Source organism: Lytechinus pictus, chromosome 15 (assembly GCF_037042905.1).
Source record: "Lytechinus pictus isolate F3 Inbred chromosome 15, Lp3.0, whole genome shotgun sequence".
Taxonomy (NCBI): Eukaryota; Metazoa; Echinodermata; class Echinoidea; order Temnopleuroida; family Toxopneustidae; genus Lytechinus; species Lytechinus pictus.
The window spans coordinates 13,376,747-13,404,195 of NC_087259.1; the positions used below are offsets into that span (position 1 = coordinate 13,376,747).

The 27,449-nt window shown below is 36.0% G+C and overlaps 1 protein-coding gene across 1 annotated transcript; it reads right to left on the minus strand.

The window, feature by feature from the left end:
• Positions 1–980: 980 nt before the first annotated feature.
• On the minus strand, positions 981–13,526 carry LOC129277303 (laminin subunit gamma-1-like). Its single transcript, XM_064109995.1, has 4 exons — positions 13,520–13,526; positions 9,132–9,433; positions 6,525–6,655; positions 981–2,517 (listed from the first exon to the last, which is right to left on the minus strand). Exons 1-4 carry the CDS (start codon positions 13,524–13,526, stop codon positions 2,286–2,288), a joined length of 672 nt encoding a protein of 223 aa, XP_063966065.1. The 3' UTR covers positions 981–2,285.
• Positions 13,527–27,449: the final 13,923 nt, after the last annotated feature.

Below are 27,449 nucleotides of genomic sequence, written 5' to 3' on the forward strand. Positions count from 1 at the left end.
ATGTACACAAAATTGCTATATGTACTGCAAAGCCTCTTTTAAGCATCTTTATCATAATATTACCAGACCTCACATCCATCGTTGGCTCAACATTACCGAAGTTCATCTTGGAGGAACAAAATCAAGGAGTCCAGTCATATGTGGAACACATGTGACCCCTAAAGTCTTCTTCCCTACCAAGCACCCTATACCACAGAAATGCTTCAGGATGCTTTTCTAGTCAAGAGCCACTCTCAAGTGATTTAAACTTGGCTTCTGAGAAGAAACACGGATTAAAGGGGGACAACTGGTGCATTATGAAAATAGATCATCAGATCAGGCAAGAAAATACACTGGCAGTTATATGGGCAATTCACCCTAACTAATGAGTCAAAAATAGTCATAAAATGTAAGAGAGTCCCCATAAAATTTTGATTGGGGTCAATATCAAATGCAATTTGAAATGAAAAGGAACAAACTTGCCTCATACAGAAATGGTTTTCCCTGCAACATATACAGCGCGTCCCAAAAAAAATGTCCCTCTAATATGGGGCTTAATTACTTCAAAAAATAAAAATTATTCTCAATGAAATGTATTTAACTAGGAAGCTCATCTCATGTTCTAACTTCTATAAAAATTTCATTGGTCTCGCTTCAGTGGTTTTGAATACACAGTCTATTATGTAAAAGTGGTGCTTTTCAGCCCATTCCAAGTTTGCATGCATGCAGCACTACTGTGTGTTCTGCACTTTCTAGCCTATCAACCCCCCTTTGACCATTCTGACCAAGGAATTCCCTGATCTGACCAGGGAAATCTCCATGATCTAACCAGGCTCATCAAATCACAACTTTGAGCATGTTTAGAAGGGCAAAAACAATATTTGACAGCTCCTTTCATGTTTGAAAATGGGAGATGCACAATGATTAAGACAACGGCTCATGTCTGTTTCATGCCTAATTCATGCCTAATACTGCATTTTTTTTTATTAATGTTTTTTTTTAGTTAATAAGCTACTGTGGTCAAGTTAATTCAATGTAACTTTTTAAAAGAAAAAAAAGTCAAATTTTTCTCTGGTAAAGTTCCTTTTTCGCAAAGGGTGTTTAACTTGCGGATTCCCCTTTATTTTTGAGCTTATTTTACTCATCCATCATTCACATTTTCTTTCAAGTTGGTGCACTGATTCCCCTTATCAATTATCAAAAAACTTTATTTTTTTATATTTCTTGCCCTTCTGAACATGCCCAAGTTTATAATTTGATGAGCCTGGATATGATTAGGGAAATGTCCCTGCTCAGATCCTGGATGTAAAAATGGGGGTTAACATGCCATAGACAATGCAGATATGCATCAATGCTGCAAACTTGGAATGGGCTAAAATGCACCACTGGTACATAACAGAGTGTGTATTCAAAACCGCTGAAGCGAGACCAATGAAATTTTCATAGAAGTTAGATCATGAAATGAGCTTTCTACTCATGAACATTTATTTGAGAATACTACCACATTTTAGAATTAATTAAGTCCTATGTCAGAGGGACATTTTTTTGGGACGCGCTGTACATGCTATCTGCATCCAACAATATGCAGTTCTATTGATTATACATGAACTCTTAAAGATAAAAAAAAATAATAATAATCTGCCACTACTTAAAAAGTATTAGATGATAACTCTGATTTTTGGGTGATATTGATCAACTTAGTGTTCATTCTGTTGGATTATCCAGTTACAATACCTTAATTACTATTTCCCATTTAACTACATGTAAACTGAAAATGTTGCTCTCCTGCAAAGGGTCGCTATGACTATAAAACATTAACTAATACCTGTTTGATTCATACTTGATTGTAAAAAATTCATAAACAATAAGCAAAAGTATCAAAAAATCAGTAAATTAAATTTATGCAAGAGTTATTGTGTAAATAAAAATACAAGAACGACATTACTATGTAGCTATAAAAATAATCATCGTCAGCCTCCTCATCATAAATTCATCCTTATCATCATCATCACCAACACCTTAACCATTACTATTGCCATCATCATCATCACCATCAACATCACAATCATCATCATCATCAATATGAACAAAGCCAGAGGGGCTTGCATGACCTTTTACTGGTATTGCATTAATAAATATCCTGACTGGCTTGTCTGCAGTACTTAATTGCATTTCATTTCATTTATACCATTACTATCAGAGGCTAGCAAGTAAGACAAATGTCAAACTTGCCATCAAGCTCTATTATCATCACATTCTAAAAAGTAACCATTACTCATGCAAAGTTATCATCGGGCTCTCTTTTACTATCTGACTGGGTCCAAAATTATGAAAATTGAATTTAAACAGAGTGCTGACTTACTCATGCATTGATTTGCGTTCCCAGCGGTTGCTCTCCTCCACTTCCTGTCATTGTAAAGAGGGAGACATTCGCCACAGTCTGGACCTGCTGTGTTATGTTCACACTGACACACAAGACGGTTGTCGGGATCGTTGGGTGCTTCGATGCACCGGCTGGCGTGACCATTGCATTTACACCTAAGAGTATGAAAGTAGAAAATAAATCAGTGTGCATTTATTACTTGTTGCAATGTCAGGCACATATAATCATCACAGTCTGGACCTGCAGTTTTGTGTACAAACTGACACACAACACTGTTGTCACGATCTTTGGGTGCTCCAATGCACTGACAGGTATGATGTTTTATATCTACACCTGAGAACATCAAAGTAGACAAATAAATCAGAGTGCATTTTTAATTGCTGCTATGTCAGGCATATACATTTGCTACAGTCTGGACCTGCTGTTTTGTTTTTGAACTAGCATGCAAGAACAGCTGTCACGATCGTTTGGCGCTTCGATACACCGGCTGACGTGACCATTGCATTTACCCCTGGTAAATGAAAGAAGCTCTAGGTAAAAAAATCATCCACTGTGTTTTCACACATAATTGTAAAGTTTGTTATCATCTTCTATTACTGTACATGTCGGTATATACAGCTCATAGGAGAGTTCCTAAAATCAGTGTGCATATAGTGCATGAATTAATTGTTGCTACATCTGGCAAATGCAGTAGTTTCAGGATTTTGAAAACTATACTTAGTTACTAGTACACTATATTTGACAAGTAGGCATTGTAACTTATACTGTACATTAAGTCCGACATTACTGTATGTACCAAAGATAATAATGAACTGATCTTTGAAAATATCAAATCAGTCAGGCATTCCTACTTGTACTATTTTTTTCAGTTTCCCAAAGTGTTTAAATTTGGGAGGGCATTTTATATACCAGATCAATTTCGAAAGCTACGAATAAAGGAACTATTTTCAACTTACTGAACATGCAAGTCAATATTTTGAATTTTACCAAAAGCTGACATATATTTGTGTTGTTTTTCACTGTCAAAATAGTGCATTAAGGGCCAGCCATTTGGAAAATTGTAAATATTGCATGAGAAATATGATTCATTCAAGGTAAATCGATCAGAGCCAGAAAGCCACTGATTCATGCCCTATTACATTGACACAGCGTCTTTCTTGCTCCCAAGCAATATGATTCAGGTATAGTCTAATCACACACAGGATGTCTTTGATTTGAGTATGACATGGTATACTGAGATGGGAGCTGTCAGGGGGTGAAGTGTATCAGGAGCCGAAATGGATCACAGAGACACAATGAACCAAATCCCTGCAACAATGAAGGCACCTGCATGGAGGCATACATACATGTACATGAGTATTGTACTCTGTACTGTAGCGAGTCGAACATCAAGCAAATTTCAAATAATGATAATCATTCTATTTTTTCTCATTTTGCTACTGTTTATTTAAAATGATGAATATCATTTGGCTTGGAATACAAGTATAGCATACACATTTCATGGTCGCTTTCCTGGATACCTACATATGAAAAACAGAATACACTTTACAGGTACATTGAAATACATTCAAAGTGCACCTCACAATTTGTCCATTGTATTTGTTTTCTTCTTAAACTTTTCTTTATAGACAGGAATGTGCAATATTGAGTTTTGCTGGGAGACTTATACCTTGGTCACATTTGATCTACGGCGGCCGTACGGGGAGTCGAAAACAGCCGTTTTAACCTTTTTTTTGTACCAGCTACCTATAGGTGGTTTGAATTAAGATGAATAAAACGGCTGTTTTCGACTCGCCGTACGGCCGCCGTAGGGCAAATGTGACCGGGGTATTAGGTTAAGAGATCATGGTTGGGTATCAAATTAAAATTTCTTTTCTAAGATCCAATAATTATGCATAGGTACTTAGCCACATTTGATTAAGCCTTGAAGTTCCTATTCACACATAATTCTGTTATTGCGTAGAGATCAATGTTGACATTGCTATAAAGGTAAAAAGGCATGAAGTCACAAGTGTGAACTAGGCCATTAGGTGACAAAGTAAATGTTTGGATAAGCTATTGTAGTTGTGCAATTCAGCCTTTTACAAATAAGATCTTCCGGGTACATGTACAGTACATGAAATAAATATGCAGAATGATGACGGGAAGGAAAGGGTGCACATTTAGGGGTCTGCAATAATCTGGACAGTAGACTATTCCCTAGCTACTTTCAAAACAGTTTTCAAAAACACATTCAGACTTGGTTCAAGATCAGGACAAGCAACGTCACTTTTCGCCTACTGGTGCATGCCAAAATAGTTGGCACATTCACAAAATCTTGACAATTGTTGGAACTTGAGAACCAAAGTAGTGTCAGTTCAAAGATGCATGACAAGAGGAGCCTGCTGTATGAGTATGTGATGAAATAAAGGTGTATCGATTTTCTATTTAATACAGAAAATAGGGTCCTATAAAGCTTACCAATTGATTGCGGGGCTTATTTGTACATTGATCATACAGAATAATCAATGCCATTGATCATAGTAATCTGCCCCAAGACCAATGACCAAGCTTTACATTACAGGGCCTGTATGTAGGCACTCGATGGAAGAATTCAGAGAGCATAAAGTTCAAGATTTTTTAGAAAATATCAAAACTTGGATGAACATCACCTGAAGTCATTGTTTTCTGGTTAATACTTTTATTTACATCGTATTCATTATAAATGTATGATTTAAATTTCAAAGGTACCACAAATTTTAAGAAAATAAACCAAAACCTGATCATCAGTTTGATTTCCCTTAAAAAAACACACAGCTAGATCAATGTGTTCTAAAATAGACTTGCAGCATTACTTCCATTCCATTTTCCACTCCTTCTCACAAAGCTCATCTTGTTTAACGTGACCTAGTTTGTGAGAATCTGTCCCATTAGTTTCACTCAGGATGGATACCAAGCTATCTGATTTCTTCAATAATGTTGACTTTATGAGACAAAATTTCAATTTCCATTCCAGCGGGGTATCTCATTCATATTTGAATCACTGGTCTGAGGCTTGGAAGTATCTGCAGTCCTTTGTCATGTAGCCATCTATCTTTGACTGGGTGGACTGTAGACTGGGAGCCATTAGCAATTTGTTATTTCTAAACTGAGCGCCATAGTCTGGTACATAACCGTAAGTTTTGTAAAAACTGACAATTTTTTTCATCATGAACTTGCCAAATGCTGTGTAAAAGTAAAAGAAATTACTAAAAACAAAATAACACTCACTGCAGCTTAAAATACATGAATCATTGAAACTCAAAACATTGGGGATGGCTTCACAAAACTGTTACAACCTCAGGTTCATTTGCAACACGTTACTAAAATTGATATCAATAACATACTTTCAATTGTTAAAGGAGAATGAAACACTTGAAACCAGCTGAATTCATATCAAAGAGAAAAATCAACGAAACTTATTGTTGAAAGTTTGAAGAAGATTGAATGAATAATAAGAAAGTATGAGCATTTGAATATTGAGATCACTAATGCGATGTAGATCCTCCCATTGGCAATGCGACCAAGATCTGTGATGTCACACACGTACAACTCCCTCAATACTTTAGTACTTATTTTACTTATATTCTCACTTTTATAGAGTCTTTCACAAGGTGAGGTCTTCTCTTTATGAGAGGACAATTACAGAGGTTTCGCAACATTATATCATTGATGAATCGTTTGTCATATGATTAGAATTAGCAAAAACAGATGTTTTGGGGTATATTTTCAGTGTCCAAAAGGGGAGAGTTGTTCATCTGTGACATCATAGATCTTGGTCGCATTGCCAATGGGAGGATCTCCATAGCATAAGTGATCTCGACATTCAAATGCTCATAACTCTTCTATTGCTAGTCCTATTTTACTCAAACTTTTGTTGATCTTATTCTTTGACTTTTCTGCTTTCACAAAAGCTAACTTGCTCCAAGAGTTTCATTCTCCTTTAACATGCTTGTTGGTACATTGGTACATGATATGGTTTGCTCAATGAATCTTTTTTTTTCTAAAATGTACATTATTGTTCAGTTTTGTTCTTTTCAAGGAATCTTTGAAAACGGATGAGTATGACCAAAAATAATTTGACATTAAAACCAAAACCAAAACCTCTTTGTAAAATCTTTTCAAAAGTTAATGAAATCCTTACCTTCCACCAATTGAGAAATCTGTGATGGCGTAGAAGTATGATCGCAGAACATTTGGTACCCTAAAAACTTCATCTCCAAATGTGTTTAATCTCGTCAGCATAACCAGAATATCAGTAGCTGTTACCCAATCCTGTAAATGAATAAACAAAAATATGAAACATGATGAAGATTATGATTTATTTTTAAATGATATATAGTTATTACCTTTTATTGATCAATGAAAGGAACCTAATAAGCATATGCAGGTTACCTATTCAGGGGGCCATTTCATAAAGCTGTTCGTAAGTTAAGAGCGACTTTAAGAACGACTGGTCATCCTTTCTTGTGGTAAATGGTATACACAAAAAATGTTCATTAGCGATGGTTGTAACTTACTAACAGCTTTATGAAACACCCACCTTGGTGGGTCCGTTGCAGAAAGAGTAGGGATTATACACAAATCCTAAAATCGAATGCAACTTGATTTTACACCCCCAAAAATAGGTGTATGAAGGATTTGGGCTTAGTTTCTTTTTAGTAGTATTTAAGCGTTTTAACGCCAAACTATCTGCAACATAAAATAGAAAAAAATACAGAAATAAACAAAAGAACAAGAGATATCTACATATATCGAACAATAATAAACAGGGATTCAAAATTAATTTGAAAAAAAGGGAAGAGACATGCTACACTGTCTAATTGCCATTCACATATAGGTTGTTCTTAAAATCCTTGAAAAGCTGAGCAAGGCTTATTTAACAACAACTAGTACTGTGTGGACTAAGTGAAATATATATTTGATAAGAAGGAATCCAATTATATCAGGGGGAAAGTGCAATAAGTACATGTAACAAATAACTCAAATGGAATGTGGAATCTAAATGAACAACAAAACAAGCAAATTGTGTTCAGATTTCATAAGTTAAAAGGGCGTGTGAGTTCCACACTTGACCTGAGCATTATTTTGATTACCTCATGTAGGCCTACATGATGATGATGTAGACCCCTATGCTACCTTTTAAATAAGCACTGTATGTGTTCAAAGCTAGCTTTCCATGATAAAAAAGTGTATACAGTTTCAAAATTGATACATTTTACATTGCAAATACTCCAATCCCAATCTAAGAAGCAACAAGTTTATCCCCTGCTACTGGGAACATATTTAAGTTAATTACACTGCAAATAATTGCAATTTTGTAACCTGAAACACTCTGAAATAGAATCTATGATTTAGTTTCTAAAATGTATATCGTCAACTGTAGCCTGCATCCTCAACTGGTTCTGAAACTTCCAGTTCAACTTGTAACAGATGCCAGTGAACCAAACCATATTTTCGGCTTCAAGGCGACATCTGACCTCTCATCAAATATACGACCTAAATAGGGTGTGGAGTGGTAATGAATTACGAGACGTTTCTTTCTCTCTGCTTGATTGGACCACATGCGGAGCCCCAAAGTAGGCAAACCATACGAAACTGACTTTATGTGCAGTTGCTAGGGTTACGAACTTGCCCGTTCTCTCAGCTCATAAAGTGGCTCACCGCATAACTTTGAATTCTGTCCGAGTATATAGCCTACTGTAGGTATCCCACAAGTGCATGGTATAGGCTTCATGCGAGTTTGTGATGGTAAGGTGAGGTTTCCAAAGGATTGACACACTTTTGAAATCTCTGTTTAACCATGTTACATGCCTCTACACAAGATGATGTAAGTAGGCAGTTGGCTTTTAAATGTAACTCTGAGCACCCAATTAAAAAAAGATCACATCAATGTTTCTTTGTCTCCTAATTGTTTTTCTATCTTCATTTATTTATCAATCCACCTATCTGTCTATATAATTATCTATCTATCCATCTTTCTATCTATATTTCTATCCATCCATCCATCATCTGTTTGCCTGACTGCCTGTCTATCTATCCTTCAATCCATTTGTCTACATATATATTAGTAGACACCTTTGTAGGCCTCTTTCTATCTATCTATCTATCTATGAGTATATATCTATTCATCCATCTCATCAACCCCTCCCCCCTCCCTTTATCATTTCACCTACTGTCTCTCCTCATTGCCCATCTCTATCCATCTCTGCCCACCCCTCTGTCCATTCCTCAGTCCCGACCTGACTGCACAGGAGTTGTCAAAGTGCAACCAATGAAGTCAATCCTCAAGTTCAAAGGGCAAACCACACGGCCCTCACGGCTGATGAAGAGTTAAATCTCCACCCATTGACAGATGACATTAAAACAGGAGATAAGCATGTTACCATTCCACCCAGTCTGTCTGGAGTCCTCAACTGCCGTCCCTAACAGGCTTGGATGACAGTTCTGGCAAAAGCAGCGTCCACCCTGACAGAAGCATCCTCTATACACTTGTGTTCCTAAGCTCAACAACTGTTCATAAGTATACAACTAGTCTGTTTTAACCTAGAACATAGTAGAGCTAAATGTACAAGCTGTGAATGTAAACCTAAACAAGAAGAACCCACCTTAAACTTGCAATTCCAACTCTTTACAGGCTGAGCAAAAATGGAATTCTACAATGATATAATCAATTATCTAGTCAAATATCAGTTTAGCTCCGAAATGTTAATCTTTCTTACATAGATCAATTATGGGAGATAGGACTTACCTGCAAAACGGCGCTGTTATCAAAACTCCTTGCACTCGGTCTATTTTCAAGCGTACTGAAAGCAATATTTCCTCCCGTTAGTGGTGAGATGTCACTGAATTCACTGGTACAGAGAGCCAATGTTTCATCAGCGTAGCTGACATATTCACTGTCAGGGAGGTTGTACGTTGACCGACAAGAGCCACTGTAATACTGATACGGTATCCAAGGACAATCTTGGCACGTACGCTTGTAGATTGCAAAACTTTCCGGCCGCGGTGAGTAAAATTTCAGGCGAATATACGTGATCTCAAAAGATTTACCTACAAAAGAAAAACAGAAATGAATTCATGATTAAACAAGTGCATATCAGATTTAATGAAGCCCTTCTATATCTTGTACAAACCCTCTTTGGCATTTCATAAGTTTGATGAAGCTTTGATTTTCATAGACTACACAAATATTGCAGATGAAGGTTCCACACAATTTTCTCATTTCTCCTTTTCAGAGTTTTTCTTAGTCATTTTTACTCTTTAATGCCTCAACATTTTCAGTTTAAGCAGGGTGAGGTATTTTCATTCAATAATTTCCAATATTTCTATGATAACCTTCTCCTTTGAATTATGAACTGTTTACAAATATTATCCACTTCCTGAAAAACGAAGAAAAAAAATATTTAAGAAAGCACCTCTGAAATTCCTTCAGTATACAATATAAAGCGTAATACATTATACATGTAGCAATTTTGTTTGGTAAACTGAAAAGTTGCCCTGGAAAATTAGATTTCCCTATAAATCTGCACCAACTAGACCCAAAGGTATATATGAGAAGCAAGTGAGATGGTATCATAGGACAAGAGAAATGGGGTGTGAAGATAGAGAAAGATATCAGGTCAGAAGAGCATTGGGACCAACCTCTCTGATGATCTACAAGTTTATGTACCAAGTTCAATCTTGTATGACAAAGGTCATTAAACAGCTGACCCGATAGTGTTCACACAAGTTTTATAAGACTGATTTTAAAGAGTTATTCTGAGGCTTGAAATAGACATGGAGCTGACCTGATGGTCGAGTTGAGTTAAATTTAAAAAATGAGACAAATCTTTAAGATCATTTTTGAAAAATCATGTTTTGTAAATCCTTCAAAAAACAAATAAAGAAAATTTGATGTGTGGCCTGCCATACATTTAGTGCTTAGCATTTTGGTCAATGTTAAAGTTAGCAAACCTTATTCATGTGCTTTGTATAATAAATTCTTAATGTAAAAGAAAGTGATTTTAATTCATTCATGTTTATACAAAGAATCTCAAAATAGTATTGCCAAAGCATATTGATTTATATGACCAACCACAAGCTGTCAAACTACTGGGCTCTGTCTTGTACATATATGCTTTTGTATGATCAAAATACACTTAACAACACAAACAGAACGTACATGTATGATATCTTAACCTATCAATTTTCTTGTCCCCGCATCTCAAAAAAGTTTTTTGAAGATGATATTCTCCTCAGTGTTCCATATCAGTTGACCTCCTTCACTGCTCAGGTCATATCAGGTCAAGCTGGGTGGGCCATGGAGAAATACCTGGCAATCATGAGCGGATACATGGGGACAGGGGGCTGGGGGCATATGCCCCCTTTTTCACCAAAAATTTGCTCACACAGTGAACAAAATGTATCGTACCCCCTCTTTTCCCCACCACCTCTTCTGTGAGGATGGTAGTTTGTCCCTTTTTAAATCGAAGACAGTTTTTTGCTTATTTGAATATTTGGGTTTTTTTTTTTGGGGGGGGGGGCTTGTAGATTTCTTATCAATAAAAAATGGGGGAGGGTGGCCATGGATTTGAGCAATCATTACAACAATCCCTAAAATATTATGGGGCCCCCTTCCATTCTTAATTCCTGGACCCACCCCTGTTGAAGGTACGATGATACCAGGATAAGACCAAGGAGCTTCCTTGATAAGACCAAGTTGTGTCTCTTCTTACACATCCATTCCATAATGTACATGTATCATAAATGAGCAAGGCTCTGATTTTTGACAAGGGCTTGACTACTTTTAAAGTACATGTATGGCCTACACATCATTTATAATAAGCGAAATTAGTGCATGACTCCCCGACTGAACTGGACTATACAGCTACAAAATCAAGATAATTCTTTGCCATATCCTATATTCTTTTTAAAATGTGTTTTCATTGTAGATGAATTCCTTTATACGTTGGATATATGAGAGACCAATTTCAAACTATAAGCTGTGAAATTTCCAACAACAAAATTGATTTTTTTTTTAATCTATATGAAATAGGAATGTTTAAATAAGATATGAGAAACTTGAGAAGAATAGCCCTACATGAAGATTTAAAGCAAAACATAACAAAATTTATTGTCAATCATATAGATCATGCAGAAGCCAGCCCACGCAGGCTATCCACTGGACAAGACTCATGCAGATATTAAATGAATGTGACTTCAATGAGTTGGGAGTTAGATAGTTTTATATGCTTTTTACACTGCACATACATGTATTTCCCAGGGTTAAGCTTAGCCCACTTCGTTTTCACACTACGTTTTAGCAGGATGGGCTGGCACGGTAAATAGTACGGTACTATCTGGCCCTGCAAAAAAGCAGGGTTAGCCCGTCTAATTGCGGTGTTGGCACCACAATTGCGGCGCTAAGAGATGCAGTGTGAAACAAAATCGGGCTAAGGAAGAGTGGGGCTAAGCATTAGCCAATCACAGAAGTCAAAATTGCACGTTAATCACGCTCAGTATGGCAAAATCATCAATATTCATGAGCTGTGTGATAGTCCGGGGTTCAGGCGTTAATCCCGGCTAAGCAAATAGTATGGGGTTAAGAAAGACAGCGTGAAACCAAAAAAAGATGGTATGGGGTTAAGGAAATGCAGTGTGAAAAGCATACTAGATGATGTTCACCACAGGTAACTAGCTCCTTGCTAGCATCATGTACAGTGAGCTTTGTTGTCTCACCACAAGTTCAGTCTACGTAACTTCACTGAACAGGCCATCATGCACGATTGGATATAGGCAAGGTTCTATTGGCGGCTAATTCTGGGTCACCTTATAATAGTGACTTGATGAGGAAAGTAAACATCCATGTTTGAGCTCTTGTTTGCATCTTCAAGTGACCCAATTGACCTTTAACCTTCCGCTTAAAACAAACAATCCAATATCAATATACCCTGCCTTTGATAGTTTAGGAAAAGGAGAGAAAATTTGAGTACCTTATAATATTGGTTGAAACCATTTTAACAAAATAGTACATGGTTGAGTAAAATACCACTTCTTCAGTATATCACTGTAAAAAATGCTGTTTAAATTTTAAGCACGTTGTTTGAGCCCATTACTCTTACAACCATTGTTTTAAGTGTAAAGTTTAACAAATTAATTAAAAGTTTTAACAATTTTTGTACGAGTGACAGGCTTAAAATTTTTTAAACAATGTTGATCAACAACCAATCACAATCAAGGATTCCATGCAAGTTACCATTGCATGGCATAGTTACAATATTAGTAACTCTTATGCAACAAGGACCAGGAGCAGTTTTGCTGAGATTTGCCACGACTACAGAAACCAATTTTTGCCAGACAGAAGTTAATCAAGAGTTTCAACTATTGTGGGGGAATTCAGACACTTGTCCACAAGAAAATATGTACTGCAATGCTACTTTTAACAATTCAGTTGATCATAAATTTCCTGCCAAAATTTGAACCATGACAAGAAACATGGAGAATCAAAAGAGAAACCTATTAACGTCCCACATTTACAAACATTTGATTGTGTCAAATAAATCTTTTAGATGGAAGATTCACCTGTCAAAACTATTCAATTTTGCAGCTTTTTCTTAGCGAAACTAAACATATTTCAGTTGTCAACAGATTCAGTGGTGGGTTTATTTCATCAATGTTTTGTTTGATAGATTCATCTCATATTGCATTTCATGGTTGCTACTGGAAAGAGAAAGTGGTACATACATACGGGTAACTTTAAACGCCCTTTTATCTTCCAATATTTTTAAGCATGCAAGCAAATCTCACCCAACCATATTCATGTACACACATATCACATCACATCGGGTTGTCGCGTCGGATCGGGCAATAGCGAAACCAAACCAATTCGAGAAATTCGAGAAAAGGGCCCCCTAACTTCCCTAAACTTCAGGTCCAGTTTATCAAATGTTTTGTGAAAAATATAGCAAAATTCTCATATGGTCAGGTAAACTGGACCCAACGTTTCGGGAATTTAGGGGGCCCTTTTCTCGAATGGTCAGTCTATTTGCTTATTTTCAGTGCATTTAAAAGACCATGGGTGGGGCATTGAGCGCCCCCCCCCCCCCTTCTATGGCCTGAACCTTCTATATGAATTTGAGCCAGGGACTTTAAATTTACCTGACATTTTACTACCCAATAATAAAGCCTTTCACAACAGAACATAAAGAATAAAATCCTAGCACGTATGAGAAAATATTGTCAAAAATAAGAAAGGAAATTGCATTTACATTAGCAGATGACATGCCCTCGAGTGTTGATCCAGGGCACCATATCTTGACACATTACATCCTGAGTTGGTTCTATTACAAAATTATTTCTATCATTAGAATTTACAAATTTGAAAAGGTTGACTCACATTCATATATTTTTCATAATTGTTATTATGAGGGCGTAATGAGCTATATATTTTCGAGGGGGGCAGACATAGTGTAATGGAGCAAAATTTCTAAAAAGCTGCAAAAGTGCAAGCAAGCGAAGCCTGCGAACAAAAAATTTGACCTATTTTATTTAAAAAATTCAACATAAAGTTGCCCAAAAAATATATTGCCTTTAAGTTTACAATTCCTTTTCTTTCTTTTTTCAAACTTTTTTTTTCTTCGTCATGCCCCCGAGACCCCCTCTCTACATCTGTACGTCAGTGGTTGTAATGTTTTTCTTGTGTAGGTGTCTCACTGCACTTTTCACTGGGGGCCTAAATTTGAGACACAACTGTTAGTTTTCTGGCTTTGCCTTTTGTCAACTATAATGCACTATCCCTAGACAATTTCCATGTACTTGAAACCAGAAGCAGTATCCAAAGCTATCATATTTCAGACCACTTGAATGTTTCCTGTGTTGACAAGATTAAACTGGATCTTCCGACTTCAATTACCCTACTCTCTATTCATTCCCTGGTTCCATCAGGTGTTTTAAAGGTAAATGCTAGTTTTGGTAACGATATCAAAATGAGTTCGTACAGAATCTAATGAAATGACCACCAAAGTGTCTGTTTGTATAAATAAAACGTACGTGCCAAAGGATTCTGGAAGAAATTGTGTAATTGCTGAGAAATCAGCAAATAAGCACATGATTCGGGTAGAGCGTCGGGCACGACATTCAAAGCAATAATTATACACTGTCCCACGTGCGCTTATCTGTGTTGGGGATCTTCAGTCTGAACATTTTTCATCGTAGATTTCAAGATTTCACGAAGTTCAGTTTATGTAACTGTACCAGATCTAGATCCTCGATGATATACTGACAATTAAGCCTTGTTTTACAGACTTTCTCATGAAATCAGTGTTTACTGCAACTACTGGAATTTCTCTTTAAAGGGATGGTCCGGGCTGAAAATATTTACATCTTAATAAATAGAGTAAAATTCACAGACCAAAATGCTGAAAATTTCATCAACATCGGATAACAAATAACAAAGTTATTGAATTTTAAAGTTTACCAATATTTTGTGAAAACAGTTACATGCACATCGTCATGAATATGATGTCACATCCCCACTTTCCTTTTTGTTATGTTATTATATGAAATCATAAATGTTTCATTTTTTCATACATGTGTAAATGATGTGTCTCCATTATGATGAAATAAGTTGCAGCAATATATAACTAATTCACTTAATCAGTTGTCAATCCAATTGTTTTAGTTCTTGGTAGAAAAAATTTGATTAAACCTAATTTCATATAATAAAATACAAAAGAACAAGTGGGGATATGACATCATCGGCCCACCTAATGAATATTCATAAAGACATGCCTAGAACTGTTTCACCTGAATAATGCAAATCTTTAGAATTCAATAACTTCGTTATTTGTAATCCAGTTTTGATCAAATTTTCAGCATTTTGCTCTGTGAATTTTACTCTATTTATTGAGATATACATATTTCCAGCCTGGACTATCCCTTTAAGGGTACATATACCCAGTTTTTGTGTGTCCGGACAGGTTGTGTGTCCGGACGATCAATTTTAGAAAGTCATTTGAAAAAATTTACAATCGAAGTTTCATCAATTTTTAATAATAATAATAATAATATAGGATATTTATATTGCGCACATATCCACCTTGTTAGGTGCTCAAGGCGCTCCTATATTACCCGGCTAAGCTAGTATAAAATGTTAGGAAATATTATAGAGAACAAAATAGAAGATGATTATAACTATTGAATTCATATTTTTAGTGTTATCCAAAGACAAAAAAGAAGGCTTCAAAAATATAAAGTGTCCGGACACCCGACCCCCCATCCTACTATATATAGGCATGGTCCATGATGTGGATAACCATAATTTTCTTCAAATGCACCTATGAAACTTCAGTCAAGGCAACAAAAAACCCCATACTTTTTATAACACCTGATACACACATATTCCCTTCAGACTTCTTGGGCTATCGCAGTCCAAGTTGCAACTGAATGTAAGAAAAAATAAAGCACAAGTCATAAGTTGAATATGATTTTTTTAGTTGCTTTTTATTTGTAACCATCTGCAAGATGCCCCTTTCCACTCAAAAGTAGATATGTACTAAAATCAAAAGCAACTCACAATGGCTCTTTCACAACTTACATGTATAAGGGCTATTTTCTTTTTACAGTTATAGGGCTTTTGGCTGATTTAAATGGCATGTTGATTGCAAATGTTTATCTCGCATAGGAAATTAGAACTACATTGCATAACCTGTGAAAATAATGCATAAATAATTGGTAAGCTGCTGATGCAGTGTTAAATTCGTATTACCTTCCTCTGCTATTTATTTTCTATACTTGAAATGAATGTTAAATTAAAATGATATAAATTCATATCCATTTTCAAGATAAATGCCAGTTGTGGTAACGATTTCAAAATGAGTTCATACAGAATCCAATGAAATGACCACAAAGTGTCTGTTTGTATAAATAAAAAATATGTGCCAAAGGATTCTGGAAGAAATTGTGTAATTCCTGAGAAAATAGCAAATAAGCACAGGATTCGGGTCAAGCGTCGGGCCCGACATTCAAAGCAATAATAATTCACTGTCCCACGTGCGCTTATCTGTATTGGTGATCTTCAGTGTGAACATTTTTCAGCGTAGATTTCAAGATTTCACAAAGTTCAGTTTATGTAACTGTACCAGATCTAGATCATCGATGATATAGTGACAATTAAGCCTGGTTTTACAGAATTTCTTGTGAAATCAGTGTTTAACTGCAACTACTTTCATTTATCTTTAAAAGTGAAGGAGCAACATTAAAAATACAAACTTCTGTAGCCTTTTCAAATACAAAAAAATGTGAGGGAGTGAGTCGAACACACCTGACAGATTCTGGGATGATGATATAGCAAGATAGTGAAGAGATACTTTCATGATTTTGAACTTTGACTGCCTCGTATATTTCACTTGACGTCTCTACAACACCTGTCAATATCCTCAGCGCCTTATGCCACGCTTTGTTCCAAACAAATCCCGCCGTAATCCGGCAGAATAGGGAAATAACAGGCCAGATGACTAAACAACAGCACGGGTCTGAGCTGGGGATTTGATCATTGACTCAGCTTGTGTAAGGTCTCACCTAAGAAAATCCATGGCAACATACATTAGACATGTGATGTACAGGGAGAAGATTGCTTCGCAAATTTGACTAGCATTTTTTTTTGTCATAAGAGAAAAGCTCTCTACCAAATTCTGTACAGTCCTAAGTAAAAATCTGCGTTACAGAAATGTTGTGTGTACAGTAGCACTTACTAGCAGTCTACAGAAAATATGGAACAAATTGGATTCCAGGAAAATTAATCCCTGATGTAGCCCACTTTCACCGTGATAATGAATGCCTTTTGATTATTTGAAGCAGAAGAAAGTGTGACAAAAAGTTGGTATAATTATGTGAATGTCATTTGTGAAATTTGAATATAAGGGGATAAAACACTAATGTACACTTACACACAAAGAATAAATATTTAAATCGTCCTCCACCATTTTGACTTATGCTTATTGCAAACCCTCACAGAGCTTTAAAAAAAAGGAAATTTCTACTGCTGATTTGAACAAAATTATACCATTGGATAATATGCAGAATAAGCCCCCTAATGTTAACAAGTTCAAAATATTAGACCTACATGTACATGACAAAAAACAAACAAAAACTCTTTAAATCCCTACTTGGAAGAGCAAATATGAACAACCTATGACATGAAGATTTAAAAAATATTGCGATGGTGTAAACAGAGATGAGAACTGCTGTAGTTTCTGCCTTTGCATACTTTAAAGGACCCACTTTAAAAAAAACAATAACTTTGCCATTATGAAAACTACGGTACCCTAGTTAAAGGGCTTAGTAGCCAATCAAAACCAAGGTTTCCATAGTAATACTAATAACTTCTATATAATCGAAAATATCCATAATCACATTAAGTTCTTTATGAAAATGGGGATCAGATGAAATGGCAAGGGCTGAACAGCAATGATTTAATTGTTTTAACCATAACAATTATTCTTATTAGAAAAAAAAATATTGGAAATAAGTACTGTTGGATGTTGGCATGGAGTCTCTAGCCAGCCAGCTCTCTTCTGTTACCTCAGCCCATAGGAATGTAATGTCTGTGCATAATTGGTATCAAAGGCCAGGACTGTGTTCGGAAGATTTGACATCATATCCAATCAAACTTGGTCTAGCTCACAGACCTGGAAGATTCTTACATACAATATTCAACAAAACAATGGTTCTCTATTTCAAAGGTTCAACTAAAGCTTGAGGACGAGTGAATCTGAATCTGACACAATAAAGTGAAAGGATTGAGCAAAAGTTACACAACTCTTATGGCTATCTATGTAAATTATGTCAGATATTAGGGCTTCATTGGAAGGCATACCAGTCGGTCTTCTTTCAAACAAAATTGATTTGGATTTGTTGATTATCCATGATGTCCATGTAAATAAGCATCTATGGCGTAATGTTTCTATGCAATATCTTGTAATTGACAATATGACAAAAAAATTATAATCAGGATTATTAATTGATACAAAGGTAAAATTCAAAGCATCAACTTATTACCATCCCACTGACGTACCTCTCATATCCATTACCTAGATTCCAAATTAAGCAAATCTTTTCAAGAAATACATTGTAAATGTACAGGCATATCACATCAACAACATGAGGAATCAATTTCATATTTTGCAAACCTTCTCTTAATTGCAAAACTCCTCTAACAGATCCATGAAGCCTCTATTTGGATTTGAACCCAAATCAACAAGTCAATTATTCCATTCCATCACCCCCCCCCCTCCCCTTACATGAGCATCACATTGCCATGACAACGGAGATGATGCAATGTATGCGGATGACCATATTACTGCATCCAAGGTCTTTATTTTTAGCCTAGGTCTGTGATCCCTAACTTTGATTGATGGCAGGGAGATGGATGTGTAGAGCCTCTCCCATGACAAGTGTACAGTTGTAAAGCTAATTTTTAGCACAGTACCCCAACAGTTCTTTCCAAACTTTGGTTAAAGGTAGGTATTAGTTCTATGATTCCACCAAAATATATGGAAATATATATTTCTGCACTGTTCAATCGAAGATAATAAAAGATAACTATATTTAGGCCTCATGAAATGCATCTGTATAGCAAGATTGATAATGAGATATTTTATAAAAGCTGCATCTTTATAGCAAGTTTGATTATAATGAGATATGTTATACCATGCGTTGAAAGTTAATATAGGTCCTAATAGAGAAATTCATGTAAGGCCTAAAGTGGGAATGATTGGTCATTCAATACAACAGATTAACTCGCTAAAGACCCCTCTCTGTTATTTGACAGGAAGTGGTCTCTAGTTATTTTCTTCCTTTACAAATTTGATTTCATTGATTATAATCGGTGCCACAATGGTGTTATTATTATACCAACAATTCATGTTTCTATAAGCTCTAATTGACTTCATACCAACCCAATCACTCTCTAAGACATGGGATATAATTAGATTTAAAAGAAGTTACTCCAGCTCTACTTTGATTAAATGGATTTTTTTCATTTCTATATAGGCTTACAGGTATAAATTATTCTTCAGCATTGGTAGTAGAATTCATGTGTAGTTCTTCAATAGTCCTAGTCCTAGTACAATACAAGTTCCACTATCAAACTGAATTACAGGCATGCATTCTTCACCATAACAATTTGTATTCTGTGACTTTTCTTACTAATAAATAATCATCAATTACATAAATTATCATATACTAGTACGCTAATTTCAAGATATATCTAATGCATATTTCTAAATGTACCCAAGTTGCTGGTTATATCTGCATTTATAAATTCATATTAGGCCTACGCGTTCTGATGAAGACGTGATGCAAATTTTAATCCCGCTCATCAGCTGATCAATCTTGAAGTAGGATAGAGCAGCAACTTTATTCGGGTGAAGACCCACTGAATGGGCTTTGAACCATCTGCCTTGCAGACTTCTGGAGACTTAACCACAACACCAAAACGCATCAGGGTTATTTTCTTAATAATATTTCTCGATTCTGTTCTCTTAAAGATAAATGCCAGTTCTGGTAACCATCTCAAAATGACTTTTTACAGAATCTAATATAATGACCACCCAAGTGTCTGTTTGTATGAATAAAAAATATGTGCCAAAGGATTCTGGAAGAAATTGTGTAATTGCTGAGAAATAAGCAAAATAAGCGCGGATTCAGGCACTTCCGTCGGGTCTTTATTCCAGCAATAATAATATACTGTCCCACGTGTGCCTATCTGTGTTGGCGATCTTCAGTGTGATCGTTTTTCAGCTTAGATTTTATGATTTCACATAGTTCAGTTTATGTAACTGTACCAGATCTAGATCCACGATGATATAGTATTACTTCACCTTGGTTTTACAGACTTTCTCACGAAATCAGTGTTTTACTGCAACTACTTTCATTTAGCTTTAATTAGCAATGGCATTTTGCTTCTGACATGAAGGGGGGAGGTATTTCTTTATCCTCAGTCATGCTGTAGTACAAATAGGTCAAGCACTGCAAGGCAGAGTTGCAAAGCATGGCAAAAGAGTTTCAAATTGGTTTAATAATCATCATTATATACACCCATACATGTCGGTTACTCAACTGATCTTACGCCACTGGTCTGTATCTTATCCCATGGACCTACTACTAGGTCCATGCTTATCCCGAGCTTAGTGCAGCCACTTCAGAAGCTGTCACGGGAGAACAAAAGCAGGACAGGAATCGACTTCACAAAGGAGTGGATGGATCCTATACAAATCCCCCAGAATGCCTTGAGCACGGACAAAAGGGGGTGTGCATTGGGTCTTGAAAAGGGGGTTATTCATAGGTTACATCAAGATGTCCCCTCACACCTACTACATGTAGTCTGTAAGCCTGCATTAAACCTTTAAGGGGTTGTACAATGTAATTTGTGGACAATAAAAAAAACCACAAGGAGTTTCATGATTGATTTTATCAGGACTTGGCAGGTCCGTTTTCAAAACTTTTGTAAGATTAATTTTGTAATGTAATCAGGATACATTTTTTTTTAATACAAACTAGATCCTCCTGACTCTTCAAAGGATTACAAATAGAAAGACTGATGTAAAGCTCTGTATCTCTAAAATAGTAATAGTACCTATAATTTACACGTAGGCCCAAGACCTTCAATCTGTAACTTTTCAAGTAGGCCTACGCTCTCAGTCAATGTTCATTTCTGAAACATACAGGTCTACACCTACAGGTTAGCTATATACAATGGACAATCGAGTAGGAGGGGGGGGGTCAGAAATATCGTCAAATCTTTTACCAGATCTTTTCCAGGTAGACAATATTTTTCTCAACAATGACATCACAAAAAGAAGCCAAACAGAGAGTTGTGGTTAAAAACCACATCCCAAGTGTGACTAACAATTCTCAAATATACAAACTAAAGAAACATTCACACAGGACCTTTTTGTAGCTATTTTTTTTGGTAAAAAAAGTGATCAACTAACTGAATTTATATTTACAACACAATGAAATTAATGAAACAAATAATCTGGGGCTACTTTTATTGCTTACCAGCCAAAACAGTTGAATTATATTACAATTTAAATTGAACCCTATGGAATTTTCAGGGCTCTTTTTTTGTAAGTATTGGGGCATTTCGGGGGGGGGGGGGGGTGTGGCAATTTCACCCATAAGTATAACCCTGTGTGAACTTTTTTTCAGATTTGCTATGTTACAAGGATAGCTGAAGAGAAAAATCTGGATTTCTAACCAAACTAAAAGAGTATTCCAACTAACTCAAAGTTCAAGAATACCTGCTATTCTCTGATTGGAAAATTTACCCAGATCTAACCCAATTAGAAAATAACAGGTATGTTTGCAAATGTGAACGCAAAATATCTGTAATATTCCTGAAAGAGAACCCCGTACTTATCAAACTTAAAAAACCTTTCGAAGGGATTTTCCAGGGGTGCAGGTATAATCTTGCAGTATAAAAGCATACTGAGAGAACTTTAGCAACCTACGTGTAGCAAGTAGTTGGGCGCAGGCGCCATGGGCTTCTGAGCTAGTGCCTCTCCTGCTAAAAGTACAGCACGTTTGTAACTTAAACTTACCAAAAAAGGGTCTGAATTGGGTTGGTATGAAAGCAGTTCTTATCAGGCATTTTAAGGTCTGAACAAGTTCTCGTAATTTGGCGGGTATTCTGGTGATGGAGTCGGTCTGAATACTCCTAGTGTACCTAAACAGACAATACACAGTGATGTGCCAAAAATACCACAAAATACTCTACCACACAAAAATGGGGCATTCCTAACCACAAGATCCACACAAAACCCTTTTTGACAGGCTTCTTGGGAGAAGGGATGCCTCAGTGCACCCAGCTCTATTTTTGTGAGATACAAAGAAAAAAAGTAGATAACAAGAATAATACCAGGCTTATGAAATGAAATATCCCAAAATCTCATACTCATAATAAAGAAGAATTGTAATACACTTTATACCTCAAATCTAAAATAATGCCAATGATGAATATCAATTTTTGTACAAAATGGTAATCGGTATAAAACACACAGAATATTTGGAAACCTATTGATATTAGCATTCAGTGAGGAAATGGTTATTATACCCCTTTCATAAACCCAATAAAACCCAATTATGCGGCTAATAGCAGCATAATTTGGTCGTAAAATCAGAGGAGGACAAGAGTTATCCGCATTATTCTGATGCTGCTATTATCCGCATAATAGCGGCATCGGGACAAGATTTTGAGTTTATGAACGTATTTCCAAATAATGCGGATAATTGCCATGGTGCGGTCACAAGGTCACCCTTTTCCAACACAACCGCATCGGAGGGGGCGTGTCCAGTTGTCATGACGATTATCTGCCTTTTTCAGGACGGGCGCTCGTAAAAATAATGCAGATAATTTTCGGAGTTTGTGAACGCAATTTTTATTGAATTATCCGCATTACTCTTAGGCGGCTAATTGGAGGATAGATTTTATTGGGTTTATGAAAGGGGTATAAGAGACACTCTGAAATATTCGAATGTGATTGAACAAATTCTAAAAAAAGTGCCGTTGATGAGTATGAACTTTCACCACGACACAAAGAAAGTACACTATTGTACTAACAGATTAACTAAATCAAGAACAAATTGAAGTGTAGTGAACTTTTAGCAATTCAAGCTGATTAGAACAGTGTTTGTACAGAAATATTTCAAAATTCTCTTCAAACACAAGATTTGTTTTCAAATAAAAATGTACAGTCCAAGGGGGTGTTAAACTTTAAAAAAAATTATTTCTAATCTATCCAAAACATTTAAATTCTTTGTAATCTTTTTCCAAGGACAAAGAGATATTTTGTCGTCGTATTAAGCCCAGTTTTACAAGAACTACTACTGGGCACTACAGTGCGCGGTTTTACAACCGGCATTTACAATATATGAGCAAAGAATAACGAGGGAACCCATACAACTCTTCTGCCTTTTGTCTGCGGCCCCTGTTTTCACCCTCTTCAGGGTTGAGCTGTGATGACACTCAAAACACTGATCACACAGGCATAGTGCCGGTCATCTAGTTTGAACATGCAAACCTTTTAACGATTTTGTTGAACTTTGGTTTACAACACAAAAAACAGAAAATAACGAAGGGTTACCTCGAGAGAGGTGTGAAAGAGGCCATCTACATCCGGGCGTTCAGACCTTCTCTCAACAGAGACGGGGGGGCGATACAAGCTTCCGAATGTCTACGACCCGATCATCGACCATTACGTCACTAAGGTCAAATCGGGTCACATCGCTGACGAAGGTTGCAGTTAGCAGCCGAAAATTTCGAGGTAACTCTTCGTTATTTTCTGTTTTTTGTGTTGTGAACCAAAGTTCAACAAAATCGTTATCTTTTACCAACACAGATGAACTTTCATGATCGTATGCAAACCTTTTAATCCATTTTATCTTTATGGATAGCCTAAAAATTTAAGATGATTACAGATTTTGGGGGATCATTTCAGTTTCAAGTGAGGCCATTTTTCATCAGATATATCCACAGCTAATGACAATGTTCTAGCAACGATGCTTGAGGGACAAACATAAAACGGGATCAAACTTATAACAGATGGAAGTTAATCAAACATTTTAATAAGCCTGTGTGCATATAAAATACAGACCTATATTAGAAAAAAAGTGATGATAGCAGATCAAGAGTGAAATAAAATGTAAAAAAAAAAATAAAGTTAAAATAATCTATTTTTATTTATTTTCTGTTAATGTTCACAGAGTAAACTTCAAGTTTCAAATCAGCTCCCAAGACCCCCCCCCCCCTCCTTCCCCAAAATCTATTAATAGGTGTATACTTCTGTAATTACATTAAATCAAATAAGTCCTGGGAGCCGTTTCATAAAGCTTTTTGTATAAAGTTAAAAAGTGACTTTAAGAACGACTGGTGATCCTTTCTTGTAGTAAATGATATTCACCATTAAATATTTATTGGTGATTAATCACCTTACGAACAGCTTTTTCATGAAACACCCACCAGAAAATGAAAATGAATTTAAAAAAGGTTTGACCATTGAGACTACGATTCGTCTCACTGAACAGGAATCCCCTTCAATCTGACTAAAAAGCAAGGAATGGGATTCTTTTTCATTCAGGGTTATCTTTTTTTATTCTTTCCAACAATACAAATAAAACCTAAAAGGCATGTTTAAAGGGAACTCAAATACAGTGCCTGGGACTGGACAGGAGTTATTTCAAGGGGTGGAATACACGTACCTGTACCTCTATACTTGCAATTTGGGCTTGATAAATTCCATCAGAGAGAGCGGTTGGGCTTGGAATTGGGCTCTCCATACCTTCTGTCTACATGGTAACATAATTTCACATGAGTATCACATCAACCTACGTGTATTGTCACATTATGATTGTTTTATTTAAAGGACAAGTCCACCCCAACAAAAAGTTGATTTGAATAAAAAGATAAACATCCAACAAGCATAACACTGAAAATTTCATTGAAATCGGATGTAAAACAGTTATATGCACATCTCGGTTGGTATGCAAATGAGGGAACTGATGTTATAAAATAGCTGTATTATTTCAAGCATCGCGATTGGTCAATACGCGTCACATGACATCCAACTTTTTTTGTGCACTGCACGGTAGTGCAAAAGGTGTGCAACGAAAATTGACATTGCACGCTCAAGCAAACCAGTGCGGTAGAAGTCCAACAAAACTGTACTGTAACTTTAATTTTTTTTTTCTGTGTTGCTATTTTATAAAACAAATAATGCACTTGCTCTGTCGTGCGTAAAAGTAAATGCAGAGAAAGCTCGGTTTCTTCAGATGGAGCACACTGGACACTCGCCGCAAGCGGCTCGTGCACAGTGCGACTCCTATCTAAAGAAACCTCGCGTGCTCTGCATTTCCACTAACGCACTCGGCTGCATGCATTATTTGTATAATATCACTCACTCACTATTTCTTTTGTATTTTATTATATGAAATATGAAATATTTTGATTTTCTCGTCATTGTCATGTGAAATGAAGTTTCATTCCTCCCTGAACACGTGGAATTCCATCATTTGAACATTTTGTGGTTCAGGCAAGGAGGTCCTAATTGTCAATTTCGTAAAAATTGAAATATTGTATAATTCAAACAATAAAAAACAAAAGAAATAGTGAGTGAGTGACATCATCAACTCTCTCATTTGGATGTAGCCGACTCGTTCATATAACTATTTTGTGAAAAATAAGCGAAACTTTGAAATGTCATAACTTTCTTATTTTACATCCGATTTTGATGAAATTTTCAGCATTGTGCTCGTCTGATTTTTCTCTATTGATTCTAATCAATATTTTTCTAAGGTGGACTTGACCTTTAAAAAAAAAAGAATTTGTGGTAAACCCAATGTACATCTACACATGAATGTGTGGGAAGATGGGTGTGAGGCCGAGGGTTGGGGAGGGAGTCATTAATTGTCCAGTCGATATTGTGATTACATGTAGTACACCCGTCAACAAGCATGCCCCATTAATATTCCATATGTACTTTAGTACATAAATGGACCCTATTTTTAAATTTAGTTCTTAAATGGCTCATCATATGAAATTTTGGATCCACAATTGTCTGCCCTTAAAGGGGAATCCAACCCAAATAAAAATTTGTTTTTATAAGGAAAAGAAAAATCAGATAAGTTGATAGGTGAAAGTTTGAACAATATTGGACAAACAACAAGAAAGTTATGAATCTTTAAAAGTTGTAAATATTGGTAATCACTATACCCATGGAGACTTCAAATTGGCCGCATATGGGATGTCATAGTGATGTAAGGCAAGGACTACTCTTCCATGTACTCCAATACATATTATGGCTAAAATGTCATTTTTCCCAAAACTTTTATTTCAAATTATATCTTTCTTTCATGAGGACATAAAACAATATACTACCTGGGTTATATTTTTATTACTGCCCCAGGGGAATGGTTACTTAGGAGAAAACCACAAATCCCTGATAATAAAGTACATGGCCTATGGGACAGTTGTCCTTGCCCCTTGTCATAATTTACTTACCCAGTTGCCAATTTTTTTAAAGCAGCTATAACTTTCTTATTGCTTGTCGATTTCTTTCAAACTTTCACCATTCTGTTTAATTTATTTTTCTCCTTCCCAACACAACTTTTTATGTCCAAGGCTGCATTCCCTTTTAAAAGTATATGTATGTAGCCCTACTTTTGGAAATTAAAAAGGGTAGAAAAGTTTGTTCCTCAAAAGACACATTTTAATGTAATTTTGGTCAAGATACTTCTTTCCATGGTTCTCTAAAAATATGTAAATAAAAGAGGATGTATTCTACATAAACTTCAGCGTTATTTGACTTTTGCTTCAACTATTAATATACATGAAGAAAGGTGACAGGATTGAATAGCTTGTGTATCAAGCAAACATTTCCTGAGGGTGTAAAAAGCAGGAATGAATAAAGAAAAAGTTGTAAATTGCTCCTCATTATAGCAAGCTCTTTATCAAAAGGACAAGATTGCAACTTTGATAATATTATGGTAAAATCACAGACAATGGGTAAACAAACACTGACCTCTTATCAAACATAACTGCGTCCAGCCCACCCCCCCCCCCCCCCCTCAAAAGGGAGCCTTTATGGTATAGGTGAAAATGAAATAGAGCCTGCAGGAAAACATCAAAATTATTCATTTGTACATGTCATACTCTTCGCATATGATCTCCATTCGTCTCACTTTTTGCTCAGACTCAGAGCAAGAAATAAGTCAATAGCTTGTTAATAGTTCCGAGCAAAAAAAAAATACATGTAGTTAATAATCTCCACTTGTTTCACTTTTTGCTCAAAAAAGAAATAATCACTTTTTAGTTCTGAGCAAAAAAAAGCAGGCTGTTAACAGACCAGACCAATTACAGATAATTGACCAATTTCCTTTCTTTAGGCAATCATGGTTCAATCAATTATTAGTCCATTCATAAATACTGGATGAGTGATTGAGAATTGCAAATAATTATTGAATGTGCTGCGGTACTTTATTTCTCCGAACATTTATTTTTTGTACAGAATGTTGGAACACCTCTTCTCCTTTA